Source organism: Xyrauchen texanus, chromosome 43, assembly GCF_025860055.1.
Source record: "Xyrauchen texanus isolate HMW12.3.18 chromosome 43, RBS_HiC_50CHRs, whole genome shotgun sequence".
Classification (NCBI taxonomy): Eukaryota; Metazoa; Chordata; class Actinopteri; order Cypriniformes; family Catostomidae; genus Xyrauchen; species Xyrauchen texanus.
In genome coordinates, this window is record NC_068318.1 from 11,552,784 (window position 1) to 11,567,693 (window position 14,910).

General features: G+C 35.9%; 1 protein-coding gene across 1 annotated transcript; it reads left to right on the forward strand.

Annotated features, from left to right (window-relative positions):
• The first annotated feature begins 18 nt into the window (after positions 1-18).
• pcyox1 (prenylcysteine oxidase 1) lies at positions 19-12,104 on the forward strand. Its single transcript, XM_052116376.1, has 7 exons — positions 19-132; positions 1,662-1,806; positions 1,910-2,116; positions 3,326-3,500; positions 6,157-6,368; positions 6,507-6,659; positions 9,596-12,104. The coding sequence occupies exons 2-7, from the start codon at positions 1,695-1,697 to the stop codon at positions 10,264-10,266; spliced, it is 1,530 nt and encodes a 509-aa protein (XP_051972336.1). The 5' UTR covers positions 19-132; positions 1,662-1,694; the 3' UTR covers positions 10,267-12,104.
• Positions 12,105-14,910: the final 2,806 nt, after the last annotated feature.

Consider the following 14,910-nt stretch of genomic DNA (forward strand, 5'->3'; position numbering starts at 1 on the left):
CTTCGCAGTGCGTAATGTTTCCGGTTCCGTGTTTCAGGACGAATCTGCCGCTGCTGGATTTCACGCCCCTTCTTGATGCATTTTAATACTTTATATTTTCTTATCAGGTTATTCATTTCGACCCTTGAAGAGGTAAGATACAGAGCATTTGACAGCTGCTTACACTTAAAAACACCGTGCTTGACAAAGTCGGCATGATAGTTTTCTGTAAGTAAACTTAACTCTTGTTTTGCGTCGATGTGACTTATGCACATTTATTTTTTGTGACATATTTCTCTTTTATTATAGCTGCACATGAGCATACAGTGAACTGGATTCATGCTTTCATTCTTGCGTAAAAACAACAGCAAGGTGTAGCGAAAAAAACTAGAACTGAACGCGGAGGTCTTGAGACGAGACACATTTTCGAAAAGTTTATTTAACGTGAGGTGCAGTGCGCGAGACGCGACTCATCAGCCAAAACAAGTCCGTCTACATTAAAACACCGCAAACGGAACCCGCGACTGCAAACGTTCTTCGATTGATTTCCATATTCCTAAAGATTAATAAACGTTATATTTTGTAAATACTGTAAAATAATTGAGGGAGCAAGCTGCATGATTTGTCTTGTAAATCAGTTCGTGACCTTTGCTTTGACGGACGAAGTATCATTTCCACCTTCGTCCAAAGTATGTCGTGTATCATTTCCACCTTCGTTCGTGCCTCCTTTATGTTAGAAGGCAACTTTGTCTAGGATATAAAATTAGACAGGGCGTAAAGGGTTATTTACCCACCAAAAAATGATAATTCTGTGATCATTTACTCACTCATGTGTTGTTCCAATCATGACCTCATGCATATGCATCATTTACTTAATATTTTGCATATTTATGTACTCGTTTATTTTTACTAGGGCTGTCGCATTAACTCAGTGTGGTTAATTATGTTAAAACAATTAATGCAATTAATCATGTCTGCAGACCGTTATATGGAATATTCCTATCATTGGAGCAATTTAAGCTTGAAGTTTAAGTTTTCAGCACGGGGCAGTTAGCGGAACTCCAGCTGTACAGACAACAAATCACACTCAGGCTTGCTTGACACCAGTGACTGCACAAGATGGGCTCATGTTCTTCTGTTCAAGCACAGTTGGACGGATCGCAATTCCGAATGCAGGGATCTTGAGATGTGTTTTTCTACATTTCAAACTATGTTTAACTTGACACAAAAGTTCAGCGTAGGTTGACATAATGCAACCAAAGTGAGGCGCTCTAAAAGTGGCCATTTGCCGCATCTTTAGAAAAGCCCTTATAATACATTTATCTCTGTAAGATTGACAAATTTTATTGTAAAATGGATTGCTGTGGACTGTAGGCCAATGACAGTCTGGGTTTCAATAATATGGAAATACACAATATATTGCCTTTAAAGGCACTTTTTGTGTTGTATTAATGTTTTACTCATCTGCCACTGTATGTTATATGTTAGATTTATAATTATTTAAATATAACGCTATAATTATTCAATCAATATATATTGAATTATTGTAATTTGAGGGCTTTCTCAGCAAATATTTACAGTATATATGCAATTAATTGCAATTAATTTCATTTATTAATCAGCATATAATGTAATTAATTAGATTAAACATTTTAATCTATTGACTGCCCTAATTTTTGCAGATGTCAATATTTGTTCAACACTAAATCCCTGGAATGGCTTTGAGAAACCAGTCTCTGAAGACTCTACTCTTTCTTGGGCTTTTTCAAGTTGGACACCGGGGTTTGGCCTCTGCTCCGGAAGTCAAAGAGCCACCCAAGAAAATTGGTAAGGTCAAGTTCACACATTTTATGTTGCAAAACAACTAATAGTAGATATAAGGCTTTCATAACGTGCATGTTATGTACCTAAATGTCTGTTTCTTCCTCAGCAATAATTGGAGGAGGTATTGGAGGCACAGCGGCGGCTTATTTCATGCGGCAGGAGTTTGGGTCAGGAGTGAAGATTGACGTGTTTGAGGCAGGGCCTGTCGGAGGCCGTCTGGCCACTGAGAACATTGGAGGATATGAATATGAGACGGGAGGATCCATTATTCACCCCCTTAATCTGCACATGAAGCACTTTCTGGACAACCTCGGTTAGTGTTCACTTCCCTCTAAACCTACTCCTTTTTATAGACTCATGGTGTTTTTTAGAAGGCTCAACTGGATACTTTTACTTTTAGTTATGCAGCGTCAGACTTTTTCAATTACCATGATTGCCCATTTAGACTGGAAAGGGGTGCATAATTCTATAAAGCAAATGGACTAATATCGCAAACAAACACTAAATATAAAAGCCGCAAACTAAGTCCTTCAAAATAAAGTTTGAAATTCAAATAATTTAATTTAAGATAAAAATACCAGTTTGAATGCTAAAATATGCTTTACAATTTTGGATGTGTGCCAAGCGGTGATGAAGACATACATTGAACGGGACACGTTTTGAAGGTTGAATTTCCTTTTAAATGGACTTGCCGTCTAAAAAATGTCAATGTCAACGGTCAAAGACATCCATCTAGCTTGTGCTTTCATAGAAAAAGTCGCTTTGGTATGAACGGCCCCCAGAGGTGGATGTCTTTGGCGGTTGTGTCTTGACTATGCCTTGATCTTTTGTCAGCATCTCACTGCATAAGCATTAGGTATATATATGCAACTGTATTTATTGAAAAACACTGTAGTGCTGCCGGTATTATGAGGTTTGAGTCTGTGGTAGAACTATTGCACCAGTACAGGCTACTGTGGAACATCAGGTTAACACAGAACCATCTATTTAAATGTTCTTTTATTGTTTTACATTTTAACTTAATATTTGAGAATATGAACTGGCTAAATAATTTAGTTTTTCATTTAATGCACATTTGTTAACCACTAGACTTGTTCTAGAACACTGTTTTGATTGGTTTATATTGATTGGTTGTGCCCTCCTGTGGACATACGAGACAACGTTGGTTTAAAAATCCAAAAATGTCTTCAAAATTCTAATATAATTTGAATTTTTGTAATATTTAAATACATTTTTTTTTCATTTAGTTTCTTAGCCATGTTCACAGCAAACCACTCAAAACTTTGTAAATTGACTAGTTCTTTCTCAAAAGAGTAGCAGCAGAAATTCCCAGTGGACCGGTAAAAATCAATGCAGGCGGACTTCAGCAGATTACATGGAAGCCAGAGCCAAAGATTGGAAATGGATATTTCTGAAAGTTCTTGCCATTTTTTTTGTGCAATATGCGGCACATGTCAGTAAAGGGTCCGTGGGCCATTGTGCAACTTACTAAGCAACTTAATAAAGCTTATCATTTCATCAGGTCTGTCTCCACGAGCTGAATTATCTTCTAAAATGGCGATATTTGATGGAAAGGAGCTGACCTTTGAAGAAAGTGATTGGTTCATTGTGAATTTCATACGCATGCTGTGGAGATATGGATTCAACTTCATTCGGATGCATATGTGGGTGGAGGGCATCCTGGACAAGTTTATGAGGTTTGTCCCTTGATGTTGCTTTTATATTGAGCATTTTAGCCAATATCCTGTATCATTTATTGCTAAGTAACATATGTAGACAGAATGTATCCATACACATCATAGACTTGAAAGTTCACTTGCCAGTTATTCTTAGGCTTTCTTAGAGCTTTACACTTTGAAGCCATGACAGTGCTTTGAGTATTTGTTTGCTAAGATGCATCGACATACCGGCTAGAGGTAGACTTATATATCGGTTTATCCCTTGTATGACCCCGTCAGCACATAGATTGTGTCTCCAACTTCATATGTGATGAATAATAAAAAGCCTTATTCCTTATGAAACCTCATCTTGTAAAATCTGAATGTTTAGGCAATAAAAGCTTAATTTGTTAAATAGCCTACTTAACTAGAGCATTGGTACGGAGCCAAATCTCTGTCATTTCAAAATAAAAGTCCCTGGTGTTTTTCTGGCTCGTTTATAGATTAGCGTCCTGCATTATGCACCAAATCTTTTTTTTTTTTTTTGGTAATTATTGGGATTTTAGTTGAACAATAAACTGCATCTAGGATTTTTATTTGTTTTGGACTCTTGTAGCCTCTGTGTTCGAATCACATGACCATCCAAATACTACTTGTTTAATCTCAGTAACCGTTGTATTATTGGATACTTTCTCTCATTGATTAAATCAATCTTGACAGTGAATTTATACAATGGAATCTTTAACTGCAATAGATTGGGTTTGAATGATGCTACATCCACACCACTAGGTGTCAATAAAAGACAGAGTCTATTTAGCAGAGACAGGCCATTTCTATTTAAATGAACGGGAGAAAGTGGATCACCCTGCAAAAAGCTCTAGCGCCCAACGGATGTAGAAAGGAATTTCTGCCTTACAAGTAAAATGGACAATCACCTTTTGATTCAGACATCATCTGTATGGAGGACAAAACATACAAAAATAATAAATAAATAAATAAATGTAATAATAAGAAAATAAAGGAATAAATGTCTTGATAAAACAAATATAATTAGTTTTTAATGAAAGTTATTCCTGAATTTATTTTTGTATGACTTTTTTCCTTTATTTATTATTTTCTCTTTATTTTTATTCTTTCATTTGTTTTTGTTTTTTATTATTATTTATTTATGCATTCATTTATTTTTATATTTATTTATTCCCACATGTATTTATTTCTATATTTAAATATTCCCACATTTATTTATTTTTGTATTTATTCTTACATTTCTGTCTCTTGTATGATAATTAAGTGGGCGGGTCATGCTTACCATTGGCTTATTGTAGATTGAAGCATGTGCTCGATTACTGTTTAATGGTTTTGATGTGACGTTAGGTCATAGCCATAATCGTGTAAACTAAAGCTATTTGTGGGGCTAAAAACATGAGAGCTTAAGTCAATCCAAGATTTATTGGTTATACTACAATCACAAAATAAATGGGGAGCTGTTTCTTCAAGAAATCCATAAAATTAGCAAGTTTCATAAATGATATGATTTAACCTTATGCTTTTCTTTTTTTCTTTGTATATAACTTCATATTTTGATGTCCGCAAATCCATACTATTAATTTCTGTTGTTATGATTGTTCATTGTAAAAGATACAACCATGCTTCATTTCCCTGATCGTTTATGTATGTATATATAAGTTCTGCAATATAAATTTTTTTATAAAAAAAAATATAGCTGACGCTTCACATATATCTAGAGAGTTGCGCAACTTGCGAATGAAGTCGATAACAGCGCATCAAATGACAAAAGTTTCATTTCGAGTAGAGGTGCTTATTGATGTTTTAGGAGAGCTGTATGCCGGTATGAATGTCGAAGCACATCCTGGATTGTTAAACTCTCTGCAAAACGTTCCTTGCATATTCTAAATCTGTGCGATTCAGAGGGTGCTGAGGTGGGACGTCCATCTGCTTATAAGTACTATTGAGTCTTAACCAATGATGCACTGGAGCTACGTAAGGACCGCCTCCCTCATTTCCATGTTGCGCACAGAAATGTAAAAATAAATACATGTAAAATAAATTAATATATATGAGAATATATAAATATGGAAATAAATATATGTGGAAATAAATATAAAAAGTAAATATAGAAAATAATAAAGGAATACAATAATAAATTCAGGAATAAATTTAATTAAAAACTAATTATATTTGTTTTATCTAGACATTTATTCCTTTTTTATTATTTTATTTATTTATGCAGGTTTGGGCCTCCATACATCTGTCAATCAACTCGCTAATGCGAATTAGCTATAAAAGATGGGAAAATTGCGTGTTTAGTGTAAAATGAGGTATAGAAGCACAATTTATGATTCCAATTTTATCAAATTTTATTACTGATTTGAAATCTGTTTTTTGATCATAATCTTGACCAACCGTTTTTGAGATTTTGGTATTCCCCCATTCAGGTAGATAAAGCTGCACTGGCATGACTGGAAATAGCCTCCTGAGAGCGTTCCAAAGAGGTGGACTTACTTGCTAGAAAGACTTTGCTTTAAGTCCAAGATGATGCAAACAAAAATTTCCGAGTGCATTTTTGAAAAGCTGACAAAAGCTCAACTTTATGCCACCCATGCTGTTGATAGAACTTGTGTTGAATGCAAAAGATTCCTTTAAACTCAAATTAAACCATTTGTCTCCTTGATAGGATATATCAGTACCAGCAGTTTGGTTACTCATTCTCCAATGTGGAGAGGCTGTTGCATGCTATGGGTGGAGATGGTTTCCTCACTCTGGTCAATCAGACACTGGAGGAGGCCATGCTGGCAGAGGGCTTCACTCAGGTCTTTCTCAATGACATTGTAACGCCTGTAACACGTGTCAACTACGGCCAGAGTGTCAGAGTAAATGGATTTGTGGGTATGCTTATCCTATATAGGATGTTTGTGTTGCAGTCTTATAGCCATAGAGAACATGTGCTTTATTTAAATACACATAACCCAGGTTAATAGCAAATATTGTCAGCCATTTTCTGAATATGGTGTTTTCCTCTTGTAGGTGCTGTGGCTCTTGCAGGAGCTGACTCTGGTTTGTGGGCTGTAGATGGAGGAAATAAGAGAGTTTGCTCTGGGCTTCTGTACCACAGCAAAGCTGATCTTGTCTCGGCTCGTGTAACTACTATCTCTATGAAGATGAGACCATCCAAATCTGGTAAAATCATTTAGTGTTCAATATATGATAAATATTATTTGTGGTTTTTTTAGGGCTGTCAAATGATTAAGTGCAAAATGCACTGATTAATTAAACCAATTAATCACAATTAATTGCATATATTAATATATGATGAAAAAGGCATCTAAAATATGTTTTATTAGATAATAATCTCAGTAATTCTATATAAAAAAGATAAAAATATGTATATGGCTTTGTTCATAATTCATTGATATGAATATATACATTTTTAAACGAATTAATCACACTGTTTTCAGTGATTAATCATGATTAAATTATGGTACATAATACATTACAACAAACATAATAAAATATATTTTATTTTTACTGTCTTGCAAGAAATTGATTAGTCATTATTTGTTTTAATTATTAAAATAGTTACATATAGTACATATACTTTTTTGCAAAGTTAATTAGACATATTTTTAGAGGTTTTAATCTTTAATACAAGTGTGTGTGTGTGAGATATATATATATATATATATATACATATATATATATATATATATATATATATATATATATATACATACATACATACATACATACAGTATCTCACAAAAGTGAGTACACCCCTCACATTTTTGTAAATTTTTGATTATATCTTTTCATGTGAAAACACTGAAGAAATGACATTTAGAGTGCTGCCAGCATTGCTGCAGAGGTTGAAGGGGTGGGGGGTCAGCCTGTCAGTGCTCAGACCTTACGCCGCACACTACATCAAATTGGTCTGCATGGCTGTCGTCCCAGAAGGAAGCCTCTTCTGAAGATGATGCACAAGAAAGCCCGCAAACAGTTTGCCGAATACAAGCAAACTAAGGACATGGATTACTGGAACCATGTCCTGTGGTCTGACCAAGTTAAACTTATTTGGTTCAGAAGATGTCAAGCGTGTGTGGCGGAAACCAGGTGAGGAGTACAAAGACAAGTGTGTCTTGCCTACAGTCAAGCATGGTGGTGGGAGTGTCATGGTCTGGGGCTGCATGAGTGCTGCCGGCAATGGGGAGCTACAGTTCATTGAGGGAACCATGAATGCCAACATGTACTGTGACATACTGAAGTGGAGCATGATCCCTCCCTTCGGAGACTGGGACGCAGGGCAGTATTCCAGCATGATAACGACCCCAAACACACCTCCAAGATGACCACTGCCTTGCTAAAGAAACTGAGGGTGAAGGTGATGGACTGGCCAAGCATGTCTCCAGACCTAAACCCTATTGAGCATCTGTGGGGCACCTTCAAATGGAAGGTGGATGAGTACAAGGTCTCTAACATCCACCAGCTCTGTGATGTCATCATGGAGGTGTGAATGAGGACTCCAGTGGCAACCTGTGAAGCTCTGGTGAACTCCATGCCCAAGAGGGTTAAAGCAGTGCTGGAAAATTATTGTAGCTACACAAAATATTGACACTTTGGGCCCAATTTGGACATTTTCACTTAGGGGTGTACTCACTTTTGTTGCCAGCGGTTTAGACATTAATTGCTGTGTGTTGAGTTATTTTGAGGGGACAGCAAATTTACACTGTTATACAAGCTGTACACTCACTACTTTACATTGTAGCGAAGTGTCATTTCTTCAGTGTTGTGACATGAAAAGATATAAACAAATATTTACAAAAAATGTGAGGGGTGTACTCACTTTTTTAAGATACTGTATATATACGCATACATACATACATGCACACACGGCATAAAATCAGTGGCTGTGTTGTAATTACAATTTGGGCAAAATCTTCAGTGCATTTTTTTCCCCTCAAAGGGCAGATTAAATTCCTATTAAAATGTATTGGCAAGAGAAACTATTATTAGATAGTTATAATAACTATCTAATAATATACTAAGCATTATTAGACACTAATAAATATATAAATAAATAAATAAATAAACATATTGAAGTTAAAGTTTAAAATCCCAAAACGAATTGATTATTTTATATTACTATTACGGCTACTGTTCCATCTCTAGTAAGTGTACCTGCTGCAGCTTGCTGAACAGTCACCTCCTTCTCAGTCTCTATAGCGCACATGCTGGTTCTCACTCAGGCGGTTTCACATTTGACACTGGTTAAGGCGACAGCAGTTGCGCATTTGAGGTGATTCGAAAAGAGACAGCAGCTTGCCATTGTCTATCGCATGCCTGGCTCACCACTTGCGGGTGAAGTCTCCATTCTCTGTACAGTGAATCTGCTACGTGTTTATTATTATTATGTGCACTCTTTTCACCATAACATTATGGTTAAGGGTGAGCAATATAGAAGTTAAATCAATATACCAGTAGAATTGTGTCAACCATTACATATTTTTTTTTTTGAGTATCATTCTATTACAGTTATGCAAAACTTTAGTAAAACTAAGTTTTTTGTTGCAAAGCTTTTTTTTTTTTGTTTTGTTTTTTAATGTATCTGTCAAAATGATGGAAAGTGTTTTGGAATTATGAATTAATGATTTAAAAAATTAATTTAATAATGAAAAAGGTTAATGCATCCTCTGTTTCAGATCACATAACATTCAGAGAGAAAATGAGTAAGAGCTTGTTAATAAGTTGCTTCCTCCATGGTTTGGAACTGACTTTCCACTTTAAGCATATGAAGAATGATATGGAGATAAAATGGATAACTAATTATAAATAGTAATATTTCATTTTTTTGATAAAGTTGTTCTTTGCAATGGAAATGACATCATCCATTACATTCTTTTAAATAAAAAAAAAAAAGGAACTTTATTTTTTGAATCCCTTTCCATAAAAATATGGATGTGTATCGACCAGATTACTTTACTCAGTCACACACAACACATGTATCTCACTTCCCCAATAAATGAAGTTTCAGTTTGAGTTCATGCATTTTCTACATTTGTGCTTCTTGAATAAATGCTTCTCCACAGCCTGATCAAATTCATCTTTTATCACCCTTTCAGGTTCAGTTGCAAATTTCTACGAGTTGAATTATGTCGGCAAGTCTGGTGCTGCCCATTCAATGTACGACATTGTTGTAGTTGCCACACCTCTCCACCAGGGCGTATCGGAGATTAATTTCTCAGGTTTTTCCCCTCCTATCCCATCCCACTTCCCTGGCCGCTACCACCAAACGGTGGCCACCCTGGTCCACGGTCTACTCAACGTGTCCTATTTGGGCACCACAGACAAACCTGAAGACTTTTTGGTTTCTGACGTCCTCACGATGGAGAAAAAAGCCTCCATCATCCATAGCCTGAGCTCTCTTGCACCGGTGCACATTCCCAAGGGCTACTCTCGCCCCCCAGCCAGCCAAAGCAATGTGTGGAAGATATTCTCCTCCCAGCCACTTTCTCAGGAGCATCTGCAGCAAATCTTCCTTTCCTGGGACTCCGTTTCAGAGAAGCGCTGGCTTGCATACCCATTCTATAGCCCACCGCACCGCAGAACACCTCCATTCATCCTTCATGATCGCCTGTATTACCTCAATGCCATAGAGTGGGCAGCCAGTGCAATGGAGATGAGCGCAATCTCCGCTCGTAATTTGGCTCTGCTTGCCCACCACCGCTGGTATGAGCAGATCGCCAAAATTGACCAAGAGGACCTGCACACTAGACTCAGAGGTGAACTTTAACAGAGCAGTCCATTTCATCTGAACTGATTCATAAGCAATAACATCTCTTCTGGAGAGATTTGATTTATGAAAGGCAGATATGTAAAACTAGGAGATTTATGAGCAGTGATTTACTGATTTATATTGAAATACTAATGAATAGTTTTGATTTAAACAAAATGCATCTTTTTTCCATTATGCCCTACACAAAGTTGCTCTATGGCCTGATGGTTAGTTGAAGCAGAATCTCACAAAGTCTGTCAGGAACATGTTCAGCTCATATTTCACCAAAAAACAAAAGAAAGAAAGAAGAAATTATATTTTGTATACAAAAAAATGAAGCCCATTTATGCAGAGTTTACACTACACGATTTTAGGCCCGATTTTTCACTCGCTGACAGTTTTGCGGCGATCGCCGCCAAAAGCCCGAAGTCATTGGCAAATCAGAGCTCGCTCCCATGAGCAACAAACGCCATGTATGAATTATCAAAGACGCGATCTGAGAGAAGCGGCAATGCGTCAAAGATGTCCGCGAGATATCTAGCATGTTAAATAGCCCGACCTGTCTCTGATTCCAAATCGTGCAATGTGAAATATGTTTTGACTGAATACAACTGCAGCATTGACCTACAGCCAACGAGACAGCAAAAAACGGGGCAGTGGGAGGAGTCCTGATGTACTTGCAACAGAACATCAACTATGTCTGCTGTATCAAGAAAGTCTCATTGGACCGAAAAATGGAGGAAGAATTAGTGGAACATTGGCAGGAGCAATAAAAAATAGTGTAACAATGCTTTAAAAAAAAAAAATGGTAATGGCATAGAAAAAGGGGTAATTATGCAAAATATTATGTATTTTTATTTTATTTTGGGGTGAAATATGACCCAGTCAGGTTTTGCATAACATTTTTATAAGTACTGTTCTATTTTATTATTATAGATATTGGAACACTGGGTTTAGAAATATTTACGTTTACAGGTAAATGAGCTAGTTTCAAATATTTTGAAGGCATTGAAAAAAAGATTTATTTTACCTGATCTATTGTATTCAGTTTGCCTATATTGCTCTTTGTATCCTTCTAGAATAAGAGTAAGGCCTCCAAGGAGGCACTGTAATGTTTCAGTAGCGTAATAATAGATCTTTCTGTGATAGATTGTGAACTTATTTGCCCCACATAAGTTTAACGGGACCCACTTGTTTCATTAAAAGACCGGTAACAAAGACACTGCAAGTAGCAACACTATGATTAGCACAATCATAGTGTTGTTAGTACTTTGTTTTCAAAAACATTATGCACATAACAATAGTAGTGATTTTTTTTTTTTCTATTAATAGTGTGGGAAGGCAGTGTTTCTTCTTGGGATAATTTTCAACAGAGTTTTTTTTCCTGTGATCAAGTATTACCCCAAGTTAAATTTGTAAAGTGTTCCAACTTGAACATAGCCTTGAAATGAAGAATAACTAATAGTATGGAGTTCTGTTCTTTCAAAATTGTAATTATTGAACTGTTCTGGGGTTTCCAATGACTGACACTTTAGTTGGAGCTCTATACAATTTTCTTCTCTTAATTTCATGCAAATGCTGATCAATGTTTGCTTTTTAAATGTTATCTTCCTGGATGCTGAATGCACCCATTTTGTTTTTTTATATTTTTCTTTTAACAGGGAGAACCAGTTCTTGACATTGTTAAAATATAATAAATGAGTGATGCTTTAAGAAATGGTTGATTTTTTTTATTTTTATTTTTTATAAACTGATGTCAAATACAGAACTGATGTTCACAGGATGTTGCTTGTATGAAAATGAGAATTTCATGTTGATAATTTTTATGACAATGTCACCCACAAATTAAAACACAAGTTGCAATAAATGTTAATATTGAAAATTAAGTCAATAATGCCATGTTTATATTTTTCTGCATAGATGTGCATTATCAGACATTAAATACTTATATATATATATATATATATATATATATATATATATATATATATATATATATTAGTTGAAGTCAGAAGTTTATATACCGCTTAGCCTAATACATGTAAACTCAGTTTTTCACAATTCCTGACATTTAATGGTAGAAAACATTGCCTGTCTTAGGTCAGTTAGGATCACTATATTTTAAGAATGTGAAATGTCAGAATAATAGTAGAGAGAATTATTTATTTCAGCTTCTCAGCAAGTTTACATACACTTTGTTAGTATTTGGTAGCATTGCCTTTATATAGTTTAACTTGGGTCAAATGTTCTACAAGCTTCTCACAATAAATTGCGTATTACCATATGAGGTCAGGGCTTTGTGATGGCCACTCAATACCTTGACTTTGTTGTCCTTAAGCCATTTTGCCACAACTTCAGAGGTATGCTTGAGGTCATTGTCCATTTGGAAGACACATTTGCTACCAAACTTTAACTTCATGGCTGATGTCTTGAGATGTTGCTTCAATATATCCACATAATTTTCCTTCCTCATAAAGCCACCTATTTTGTGAAGTGCACCAGACCCTCCTACAGTGAAGCACCCCCACACCATGATGCTGTCACCCCCATGCTTCATGAATGGGATGTTGTCCTTCAGCTTGCAAGCCTCACCCTTTTTCCTCCAAACATAAAAAGGGTGATTATGGCCAAACAGTTAAATTTGTTTCATCAGACTAGAGGAAATTTCTCCAAATAGTAAGATCTTTGTCCCCATGTGCACTTGAAAACTGTAGTCTGGGTTTTATATGGTGGTTTTGGACCAGTGGCTTTTTCCTTGCTGTACAGCCTGTTATGTTGATATAGGACTTGTTTTACTGTGGATATAGATACTTGTTTACCTGTTTCCTCCAGCATCTTCACAAGTTCCTTTGCTGTTGTTCTGGGATTGATTTGCTCTTTTCGCACCAAACTACATTCATCTTTAGGAGACAGAATGCATCTCTTTCCTGAGTGATATGATGGCTGCGATCCCATGGTGTTTGTACAGATGAACGTGATACCTTCAGGCATTTGGAACCAGACTTACAAATATTTTTCTGAGGTCTTGGCTGATTTCTTTGGATTTTCCCATGATATCAAGCAAAGTGACAGTGAGTGTGAACAGGCCCGGTTCCAGATCAAAATCACAGAGGGTGCTTCTGAAAATAGTGGGGGTGCGTAGTAAATAGTGGAGATGTATCATAATTACAAATTTTTAATAGATTAAATCATGTTTAAATGCTAATTAAACAACATAGAAAAGTTAGTTTTTTTGTATCCAAAACATTTATTGCATAAGGCAAAATATTTCCAATTTGTGCATGTATAAATCTCTGATTGGGGTGTTGCATTATTATCTGGCAACCCTGAGCATATTAAAAGCTTGTGGATGCACGATAGGTCCCAAAGCCAGATAAATGAAAGATCTAATAAAAAAACGTTCATGATAAATTGACCTGCGGGCAGTAGTTTGCCCTAGTCTGCAATTGAGGGTGCTCTAGGGTTCGTTTGAGGGTGCTTAGCACCCTCAAACACCCCCGTAAAACCGGGACTGAGTGTGAAGGTAGGCCTTCAAATACACCCACAGGTACACATCCAATTGACTCCAATTAGCCAATCAGAAGCTAATTGGTTAATTGTCTAAAGGCTTTACATACGTTTTTTTTAATTTTCCAAGCTGCTTAAAGGCACATGTAAACTTGAATTGTGACATAGTCAAATGAAATTGAAACAATCTGTCTGTAAACAATTGTTGGAAAAATGACGTGTGTCATTCACAATTAGGTGTCCTAAATGACTTGCCAAAACTATAGTTTGCTAATATGAAATCTGTGGAGTCCATATAAAATGTATGGGCGACTGCCCATGTCACCCAAGCCTACATTCGCAACTGACCTTTAGGCTTAGCGGGGCTGAAAATCCTGACATTTATAGACGATTGGCTAATCATAGCCAATTCATGGGACAAACTAGTGCAAGATGTACGACTAGTGCTCTCATACCAAGGTTATTATCCTAAACTAAAACATAAATGAAAACAAAATGTAAAAAAAACATTTTTGCTTACTGAAATAAAAATCAATATAATTAGAAAAACTGAAACTAAACTAAAATATATTATCATGGCTCTGAAAAAACTAAAATAAAAATAATCTTTCAATATTATTTAGATTTCGTTTTTGTTGCGATAGGTTTTAAACCCACCATCACCTTAACATGAAGATGCCACTAGGCGGCGATAGTACAAGCACAAGCACAAGCAGATTGCCCTCATCATAATGATGGGCATTCCGGCTCTTTTGGCTCCATAACGGCTCTTTAAAAATATATGTTTTGTATTTTTCAAGTCAAACAGTTTGCGATAGTTTGACTATAACTGGTGTCAAAACCATTCTAATTAAATTATTAATTAAAATCATACTCTACCTTAACCACAACGTATTTAAAAATGCATTGGTTTGTCATGAAAAAGAATGCTATTAAACATGTGCATTTAAAGTATAACTTTTTAATGTATATAAATAAAGTGCATATAATGTAATAATTAAAAACGAATACAATCTGAACAACATAATAAATTGGCTCCGCCCTCCCTCACGCATCTTTGGTTCATTGGTTGACACTGCGTGTCTGATTTACAGGTGAGGCTGTTAGTCTGAGCAGACAGTCACAACGAATGTGTGTGCTTGAGCATTTAAGCAA